At 44.1% G+C, this 10724-nt stretch overlaps 1 protein-coding gene across 1 annotated transcript; it reads left to right on the forward strand.

Moving 5' to 3' along the window:
* Nucleotides 1-1398: 1398 nt before the first annotated feature.
* LOC111226484 (spondin-2-like) lies at nt 1399-9806 on the forward strand. Its single transcript, XM_022751662.1, has 5 exons — nt 1399-1627; nt 3712-3932; nt 8129-8320; nt 8694-8865; nt 9619-9806. The coding sequence occupies exons 1-5, from the start codon at nt 1399-1401 to the stop codon at nt 9804-9806; spliced, it is 1002 nt and encodes a 333-aa protein (XP_022607383.1).
* Nucleotides 9807-10724: the final 918 nt, after the last annotated feature.

Here is a 10724-nt window from a genome sequence, read left to right on the forward strand (position 1 = left end):
CAAATTTAACTGTCTGCATTCTGCAGCTGCTTGACGGTTTAGTTATAGTATAGTAACTCATAGAATCGCCACACAAGGCTGCAGCCACAAAACAATACACTCCTTTCTGTAAGACTGAAACACTGAAAAATTCATCTGTCATCAAGTCATAAACTGTCATCTCAAAGTTAAAATATCTGCCAATAAAAGAGGACATAAGTGAAATAACATCACTTTTCTTTTTTGCAGTGCATCGTTATCGAATTTTCTTGAACTACATTCAGGGTCCTCGTTTCAAAGAACAGTGCTCTTGGACACTCACATTTATCACATCTTTGTTCATGTAATATTTTTTATTTTATGTAAATTTTTTTGATTGTTTAATGTTTTATTTTTAGAAACTATTAAAACTGTCACTTCAGTGGCAACGCCCAAATTCACACACACAATACAGCGGGATACAGTTTGTCTGGCTGTTGGAGAGCAGAGATGGGATGAGAATAAGGGTGGAAGAGGTGGAGAGGAGGATGGGATGGAAGGAGGGAAGGAGTGCAGAGAGGACTGGCTCTGGTTTGCACTCATCTCATGGAGCATTGTAAGAATAAGAAATCCACAAACACCCACTGACAGCAGTGACAGAGAGCAAAAACTCAACTCAGGGGCACATACACAAAAAAGAGAAACAAAAAACACAAGTGCTTCCTCTCTGTTACTTTCTTCAGCCTTACACAATACGTAATGAAATGTGTTTTGAGCAACTATCATGCACGTGCCTTCATCCAACTCTGCCTCTCTTAATAGAGTGTGAGTCTGACTCAGCAGCTGGTGGTCAGTGGATGGCCAGTCAGTGAGGTCAGTAGAGCAGCAGAACAGACAGGATTTGCATCTATCCTCAGAGATGTCAGCCGTGTTGTTTTATTTTAGGGCGGCTTCTGTGGCAGACATTACCGTGACAGCGATGAATGTTAACCGTTTTGCCGTGTAGCCACAGATTGGCTGTGCACCAACACACACTCGGCCCAGCCCTGGAGAATAGGAAGATTTCTTCTTTTTTTTTTTGTAATAGAAAGGCTCGAGGGTCAATAGGTTCAAGAGGCTTTGTTCTTAGATAAAATGAATGTGTCGTGATATGAGGGCATGGGCGTGGAATTTCCCCTCTTATACAGATTTTCCAGGATTGTGTGGGTTTGGTTTCCTAAATGTACATGTTGAGATTCTTTCATTTGCTTGCCGATGGACAAAGATCATGTGCCAAAGTTTTTCTGAGAGACTTTTTCAGCAGCTTGTGATTTTAAAACGCATTCCGCATTTTGTGATATTCAAGAAAACTTAGGGTAGGAGAGCCCAACCATGTGCAAACCTGATACCGTGGGTGAGGGATACTTACACAACCATTTTTCATTTCTCCATTTCTTTCAGATGATGTCATCAGATCACCTGACCTGTGGTTGGCTGCAGCAGCTACTCCTTGTACTTCTGAAGCTTTGCCTTGCTTTTGCTGGGCCTTTGCGACCACTCAATGGGACCGAATGCACAGCCAAGGGTCCTGCTTCCTACATCCTGGTCTTTACAGGTCACTGGAGCCCGCAGGCCTTCCCCAAGCAGTATCCCCTGTTCCGCCCCCCTGCACAGTGGTCCAAACTCTTAGGTGAGAAACACTGCTAGAGACAAAGAAACTAGTTATTATAAAATCAAACATTTCTCGTGGAAAAATCTACCTCTAATGCCTGATAATAATCCATTTAATATGGACTATTATTTCAGGCTTGCAACAGCAGCGAGGACTCAGGGGTTATTAATATGACCTCCACCAAAGTTCACAGATGCAAACTTTTTGTGTAAAGGGGGAGCCAATCAAAGGACAGTGATGGGACAGTGACTCAGCCTCTGCTTCTCCTAAAGACAGATGTTTTGTCCCTCATCATGTGTCAGAAGTTTAGGTCCTTATTGTCTTCATACACTCACACATACACAGGGGTGAGAGATGTTAACGAGCAAAGCAGCAAGAAGCAGACAGCAATAAGAAAGACAGTTTAAATGTTACCAGATGGGTTTTTTTTCTCTCTCTGTTTCTCTAACTTCTGTCTAGTGGTATCTTTAATATTTCTCTATTTCTTCAACTCAATCCTACACTCCTTCCCACATTTCCGCTGGTTTACCGCAGTGTTGGCGGTAAAGACTGGAGTGAAGGTTTCGGGGGTTGGTGAAGGTGGGTGATGATAGTTGGGGTGTGGTGGGGTCAGACCGCTTACCTCAGAGCCAGGAGGAGGAGGAGAAGAGATTCAGGCCCCTCTATACTGCTTATTTCCCCATACCACAGAGAATAGAGGGATGGATGGCAGATGTTTGTACATGTGTGTGCATGTATGTATGTGCCCGTGTGTCTGTGTTGGACTGCTCTGGTGCATCACAGTCTGTGGCGGCCGTGGCTATGTCTGGTTTCCAGCTCTCCTAGTGGTGCCCTGCTGCCCTGCCAGGGGATGATGCCCTACTTACTCCATATAAAGACAGGAACTGGAGATTCTGACACACCCGTAATGGCTTTTAAGGTCCCAGAGTAATGGGCACCAGTGGACACACGGGACAAGGAATGGGATTTGTCACAAGAGAAGAAAAACACTGGGTCCTCAATGGGCTGACAATTTACTGGTAGGGGACAAAAAGAATGTTGGAAATGGAGTTTGTCATGGCACAAAGAAAAGCACAACCCGCTGAGGGGTTTGGGGGCCTGCAATGGTTTTATGTTGCTTAATTGTGGAGACCCAGGCTTGAGGGACCAAGGACACTGCCAGAGGGAAGAGGGAATGCAGTTTGTCATGGCCACAGAAAAAATACGCAATTTAAGAAGGGCGGGAGGTGGGCTTTAACGTCTTGGTGGGGCTTAAACGTGATGTATTATTGAGTTTCAAGGTCTTGACGATTGTGGGAAATTTGTTAGCATGGAAATGTAATTAAGTGCATAAATAATAGCAGTTTGGGGAGAAACAAGATAGTGTGTGAAGTGTGCTGCGCACGTTGTGTGTGTGTGGTTCGGTGCAGTGTGTGTGTGTTAATACATGTGTCAAGAGTGTTTAAAGTATAAATGCGTGCTTGTGTATGTGTGCCTGTACGCAGCTCTGAAAAGTGAGGTAAGGCAGAACCATCAGAGCATTTGTCAGCGTGTTTCTGGCTAACCTTACTCTGCCCTTAAAACCACTGGCCCAGGCCAGTGGCTCTGTGGGTTTCAGTACTGAGCTCCACAACCTGTGGTGCAAATAGTTTAACCTGAATCAGTCTCTTGATTCTAAACAGATTTCGTAGATAACCAGAACTGAATATGAGAATGTGAAGCAAATGGTTCTGTTGGCCCAAAGGGTAAGAAAGAGTATCAATATGGGTTTTCAGAGGAGGTTAAATTATTTTTTTGTCCACTGTCTGGCTGCCAACTCTGAGATCCTGACCCATCTCCTGACAGCCTCGGTCTGTGTTGTGGTTTTATCAGTGATAAATGGAGAAAAACTATAACCATGCAATAATTCCAAAGACGCGTATGTGGGCAATTCCTTCAGAACTTTTTGTTTAAGTGCAGGAAGTAGGAGGCAGCCGTAGAAATACAAACAGGCTCTGTGGTGGAAATGATCTCACCGTCTGGCTGAGGCTCTGTGGTACTTCAATGACATTGATATGCATTCCAGTGAATAAGCATCTTACTCCTGTCTTCTTCCCTTTCTTGTGTTTCCTTTCTCCCTTTAGCGGTCAGCCATAATCGCCATTTTCGGCTGTGGGAGGAGGGTGCTCCAGCCAGTGCAGGGGTGCAGAGCTTTGCTGAAGTCGGGGTGACGGTGGAGCTGATGAAGACGGCCAAAGAGGCCAGGAAGAGACGCACGGTCGGCGCCATGTACCGAACAGCCGGCATCCCTAACGGCATCGGGCACAGCTCCACGGAGTTGCTCATACAGCCCCGAAGCTCGCTGGTAGGAACAAATAAAACTTAAGTATAAGATATATTCATTCACAAAAGCGCACACACAGACACAGTAAGTCACACAAACCGTCTTTTTGAATAAATCTATTCAGTCATTTGGTGACCCAGGCCTCCCCATAACGTCGTCCATCCGCTCTTACCAAACACTTCGCCACTTCTTTCCACTATCCAGTCAGACTATGTTTAGCTCAGGCGCTGCAGCCACAAACGGCCACATCCATCCTGCACGGTCTGCGCTCTGTCTGCTGCCTGTCCCGCTGAACTCTGTCCGCTCCGGATGATGTTCAGTTAAGTATGAACCTGGGGCCAGCAGCTGGTTAGCTTAGCTTAGCATGAAGACAGGAAACCATAGCCTGTAACTAAAGATGGATGTGGCCTCCGTGAAGTCACCCATAGGTTACTGAGGTGCGGTTTTGAAGCTCAGAGTGAGCTGCTCCGCCGCCGCCAGCGTCTTGCCAGGACCTGACTCCACTGAACTCCCGGCTAATCCAAAAATGGGAGTTCAAATGAGACTTCATTGCATGCTGGTTAGTGGTAAGCATATGCTCACCCACCTGTCAGTCAAAGCGGCACGCCCTCAATTATGCTGAACTTGAAGCCTTAATAAAATTTAAAGAGTGAGTTATATAACCCCCCCCCTCTCCGTACAGTTGTCATGAAGGAGGAAATTAGATGTACAGACCAAAACAGTTTTTTGTACCAGGATGTAAACATATTTATTTCTGCTGTAAAGTTCATGGGAGTGGATGGGGATTGACTCGCCTTTGGAGCCAGTCTCAAGCAGCCATTTGAAGAAGTGTTTTTAGTACTTCCATATTAGCTTCATTTTTCTTTCTCAGAGGTTACCGCTAAAAGGAAAAACAAAACCTTTGGTTTTTTCCTACTTTGCTGTTCGAATGGATTAAACAAAAGAGATCAATTTTATTATTAAAGACAGTAGCAGATTTTGTTTGGTTTGGACGGAGCCAGGCAATTGTTATGCTAAGCTAACCGGCTGATGTCTCTAGCTCCATATTTAACCTAGTGATATGACAATGGTAACAATTTTCTCTTCTAAGTCTGAGCAAGTGAATAAATAAGTAGCTATATTTGCCCTTACGTCAAATTCTTCTACCTTGTTAAGACTACATTAATCAAAATTATCACACGCTCGTATGTACGCTGAGAGTTATTGGTCGCTGTAATCTTTCTTTCTCACCATACTGGCCTTGAAGTAACCCCTTCCTCACATGACAGTGGAGGAGACAGCGTACAGTCCTCACAGTCCTCACAGCCCTCGTGTCGTGCAAAACTGCATTCTAACATTCAGCTGAAGCTAATGTTAATGTGAGGCTTGAGCAGTCTGAGTTAGGCAAATCGAATGGATGTTTCTCATGAATATCTTTAGTGTTAAATTCCCTCTTTGTGTTACTATCCCTGTACTGCAGCTCAGCTAGGAAACATTGTCCAGGGAAACACAAACAGGAAATGCTACACTATAACGACTAACTGTGGAGGATACCCATTTGATTTGGCTTTAGTTTAAACTGCTAAAGCCCCATTAAGCTCAGTGTCCAACTAAGGTACAGCTTTGCTCATTGCTGGACTACAGGGTACCGCTGGTGCAGAATAGTGAGTGAGTTTGGAAGCAAAGGTCAGGGTTGGAGGCTCAGGCTAAATTTGGGGCCAGGGCTTAAACAAAGGCAAAGTATTTGAGGTAGGAATGAGGTATGGCTCCGTGGAAAAACATGTCAAAGAGTTAAAACTAGAAATGAAGTATTCCTTTATGTGTGTAGCACATGCAGCTGATGAATGAAAAGGAAAGAGGTGAAGAGGAGGGGCGGACATTTACTGGAGCTTTTAGAAATAGGTGTGTTCCTGCCTGAAAGTCTGGTGACCTACATTTGTTTATTGGTTATTCCACTGCCTGAACCCGAGGGCCCTTAAAAATCATAAACAACCCTGTCGGAGGGCATCTTTGGTAAGTACTTGTCACGGACACCAGCTTAACAGCTTGTCGTCTAAGTCCATGATGTCCGAGGCCGCTTTTAAATGGGTCCGTCTGTTTTTAGATTGGTGGACAGAATGGCAAAAAAAAGAAAAAGCGGGATACGACTATTGTGTGTTTGTGTTGAATGTGACAATGACATGATGTGAATCTGTTGACAGGTTAATCTGTTATTCTCCTTTTCTGTTTCTGTCTGTCTGTCTGTTTCTCTCTCTCTCTCTCACACACACTCATTTATGAATCCCATCCTTTTTCTCTTGCCCACAAACCAAAACATTCATACGCAATGCCCCAAAAATCCCAAACACATATGATTCCTATCTCCATATTCATGAACCTCCTGCTATTGCTGTTAAATGTGTAATTCAAAACAGACAGGTAACACCAAATAAGTATCATTCAGGATCCACGTGTCGGTACAAAGACTCTGTCTATTGTAAGATCAGTGACACCACAGAAAAGGGCATCAACAAAGCATTAAGATGCTTGTGCTATTGAACTGGGTTGCGTGTTTTCTTGGACGACTCGTTCTCTCCAGGGCTCTGCGGAAGATTTGCTGTGATGGATAAAAAGTGAGAGGGATCATGGGAGCTTTGAGTAACTGTCTGCGCTCTGGAGATACTTCCTGGCCTGTATATTGCAAACCACCGTGGACAGTTCAAGCCGGTGACGAGGGATACCCCTGAGTAGACATCCTTGCTGAGTGGCCCAATGGATATAGCAGGACGGCTTCTTGGAAAAACCGCTGTTTGAGAGTGAAAAGGACAAGAGGAGGGAGCGATGTTAGTAGAGGAGGGAAGAAAGGAAGGAAGGGATCAACGGAGGATTCTAAAAAGCAACAGAGCTGCTTCTGATTTAGTTTCTCTGTTTCTTGCTGTGCGTCACAGGCAAGAAACAGACCCTGCTGTGTGTCATGCTGACACTACCTGCCACCTGCCCCGCGTGGTCTGCTCTGCCTGTTGAATGGGTTTGATGTCTGCCCCAGCACTCTTCCATCCAGTGCTCTATCAGACTCCAGGCCACCCTTTTCGTAGCCATCCAAAGCTGTCCAAGCCCACCCATCCTATCCTCAGCTCAGCCCAGGTCCTCGAATATCGGGCCACAAGTGAGGAGGCGTTTTCAAATGTACTGTTCTCTGGGCGTCTGCCACCCCAGCGTGTGCTGACCCGCAGGCCTCTTCCTGTATGAGGTCATCGTGCTCTCGGAAAACATCCATCACACAGGAGACACAGTGTAACCCTGCACAGGAAACTGAGTGGGTGCAAGCATGCGCACATTTGCAGTCCCCAGTCCCCACATTTGTAAATGTGAGAATTTATAAATCCTGACACTACACTGTGTGTGTGTGTTTGTGTATTGTCCCAGCTATCTTAACATTATAGCTTCAAACTATTTAATTTTACACAATATATATCAATAGACATGAGGCAGTTTTTTTTATTCAATTTTTTTCTTTTCTCCTCGAAAGAGCTATTGTTCAGCTCTTCCTCACCAGGCGGCTGGAGACTTTCGACTGGAGCCATGAAAACAATCACAGCTGTGCTGAAATTGTCAGTCTAGCTCTGTGTGTCCAGTAGGATTGATTGTAACTTTATTCCCGCATTTACAGTTAAAATTTGACAAAGCAAAAGAAAGACAAGAAAACTGCGTTAACTGATCATGCAATATCAGTATTCAAATACAGGACAAAATTGTTATCTTGGGTGAAGAACAAAATATAAGCCTCAGAGGTCATGGCTTTGAAGATGAGAAAGAAGAAAGTAAAAAACCAGAGTCTACAGCAGGTATACAGTTTAAAGTTATTACAATTCATCCTTAGAGGGACATGAATGTGCAGAGCAAATTTCATGGCAATCTGTCCAGTAGTTGTTGAGGTATTTCAGTCTGGATCAAAGTTGTGAACTGACCAACAGACAGGCCATGCTGCGAGCATGGCCTGAAGACGTCCATCCTCTTCAGTTTAAGGCATTCTTTTCCTTTGCTCCTCAATTTCTATTAGTCATGCTTTTGATTTATGGGCTGACTGGGTTGATTAATAAATAACTGATCTTATCAAGTAATTTTAATTTTTGGGTACCCCTTATATCTAATTGTGCCTTTTTTTATTGCTCTCTCTATTGTCTTTTTTTAACAGTGAACTACATTCTCCTTGGACAGTAAAGTTTGAACTAATTGCATTTTTTCTCTCTGATCAACAGATGTCCCTGATGGTGAAGATGATCCCCAGCCCAGACTGGTTTGTCGGTGTGGACAGCCTAAACCTTTGTGAGGGCAGCCAGTGGAAACAGGAAGTGACCATTGACCTCCAGCCTTATGATGCAGGGACAGACAGTGGATTCACTTTCTCCTCTCCCAACTTCCCCACCAGCCCTCCAGAAAACATCACAAAGGTGAGCTCTTGCATTGTTCACAAGTACAAAACCCTCCATGCATTGATACACTGACTCACTGATTTAGTCATTTACGCATTCATTTCATGGTGAGACAATGCAAGGTGGATAGCCCATGTCTTATTCTTAAAATAGGTTAGCAGCATGGGAATGGGACATCATTCTTAGCTGTCTCCACTTGAATGATTGCTTGGCGGCCCTCATGCCTGACCTGAAGTGATTTGAGTAAGAAGGGCCTCTATTACATAATAGACCATCTATCCTTTTCCAGCTTGTGCTTTAAAGTGGGCTATTGTGTTATTTGAACTAGTGTTGACAATCTTCTGGCTCTCCCGATGAATTATACTCCACTGTTCTCTGCTGACTTGTTCAGATCACATCCCAGATGCCGAACCACCCAGCCAACTCCTTCTACTATCCACGCTTACAGGATCTTCCACCAATCGCCAGCATAAAGATCACTCGACAGAGCAGATCACCTGACCGTCAAACCCCAATGTCCAATCATATTCTGCCTAACTCTATCAGTCCCCAGCGCTTCTCAGGTAAGACGAGAGGACTCCCTACGTCAGTGGTACCCAAAGGCTTTACCTGGGAGGACCAAGATGAAACCAGATGATGAATAAAATAAATGAGGGAGCAGAAGCAAAAAACATATGACATATGTAACATGTTATGACCCTGATTTGTATTCCACTAAAGTTATGATATGGTCCTAATTCTTAAATCAGTTTAATTGGGTAATCTAATCTCGTAATTTATTCAATATAATAAAGACATAATTGCTGTGTGTGCTCATTAAATGGATACAGAAGTAATTTAGCACTTCCACAAAGTTGATAAGGTGAAATAAAAAACCTAAATCGAAGCGGGAGATGCCAAGTTTTCCTGATTTTGAGTCCCAAGTAGGCTATAGGGCAAACTCCAAAATTGCTAGATCCCACATTTTCCATAATGCAACTAAGTAGACAGCCAATGCTGACATACAGTGCTTATTAGAGGAATGATGTAATTGACACATATTTCATTGGTCTTGACATCACGCTCACGAGACACATTGAGAGGAATCATTTCTTTCTAAAATGAGACAAGTGGAGATATGTGTTTTTTTTTTACTGTTGGGTAAATTAAAGGTGTGTGTTATGTGTTATAGTGGGTAAGCTTCTTTAAACTATAATGGGTAAACTGCTTTAGACAGGACCACTCTACACAGACGCAATTATAATACTTCTGCATTCTTTGCCCTTCGCTCTTGACTCACACACATTTTCTCTCATCTCTCCCTTCCCTCCACACAGTGACACCACTGGACTGTGAAGTGTCTCTCTGGTCATCCTGGGGTTTATGTTTGGGTCCCTGCTCCAGAGGTGGCGTTCGCCACCGCACACGTTACATCCTTTTACGGCCGGCTAATGCTGGCATCCCCTGCCCTGAGCTGGAGGAACAGGCTGAATGTGTACCACACAGCTGTATGAAACTCCAGTAACCCACAGAGCGAGCACACACACACACACACACACACACACACACCCACCCACACACACACACACACCCACCCACACACACACACACACCCACCCACACACACACACACACCCACCCACACACACACACACACCCACCCACACACACACACACACCCACCCACACACACACACACACCCACCCACACACACACACACAGACACAGACACACACACACACACGCAAACACACAGATACTGCCAGTATTCAACACTGGGACTCTCATGTTATTACTGCTGGACTGAGAAAATCTTGCTGCATCTTGAGCATCTCCTTGATAATGCAAAGGATTGTTTTGTCTTTGTCACAGCCAAATTGTGGGAAATTTAAGACTTGCTGCATTATCTGTGCAGCCCATTAGTTTTAGAGCATACACTCATCTGGGTGTATTTTAATGAAAATAAAGGAAAACTGAAGTCTGATTGTAGCAGAGTGTAGGAGAGGTATTAGGGTTTGAGATAACACTATAAATGCTAAGTAGTGCTAAAGTGATTTTTATAAATTGCCATGGATGCTGAGTAGAAAAACTGAAAGGAAGAGGCATGAATGTGTGTCCCCTCAAAGGCTTGTGCGAGACCTGTCACAGTTTGATCATTACCAACAACATGTGTATTTAAAGTGTAAGCTGATGGTGGCATACCAGAGTCACAAATGTACAGCTTTAACACGCACACACTCTTACATTTATCCGTACGTGTGCACAGAGAAATCTCCACACAATTGTTCTTGCACGTACTGCATATTTTTACAGGCAGGGAGACATTAGTTTACAAAGGTAACCTATACATGCTTGGCACATGCAATTCTTCGATTTATAAATATCACCTTTCACAAGAGAAACCTAATAGCTGACTTGAAGCATAAAGCCAGTCTGAAGACG

The sequence above is a fragment of the Seriola dumerili genome, unplaced genomic scaffold (assembly GCF_002260705.1).
Source record: "Seriola dumerili isolate Sdu_G_001 unplaced genomic scaffold, Sdu_1.0 BDQW01000160.1, whole genome shotgun sequence".
Classification (NCBI taxonomy): Eukaryota; Metazoa; Chordata; class Actinopteri; order Carangiformes; family Carangidae; genus Seriola; species Seriola dumerili.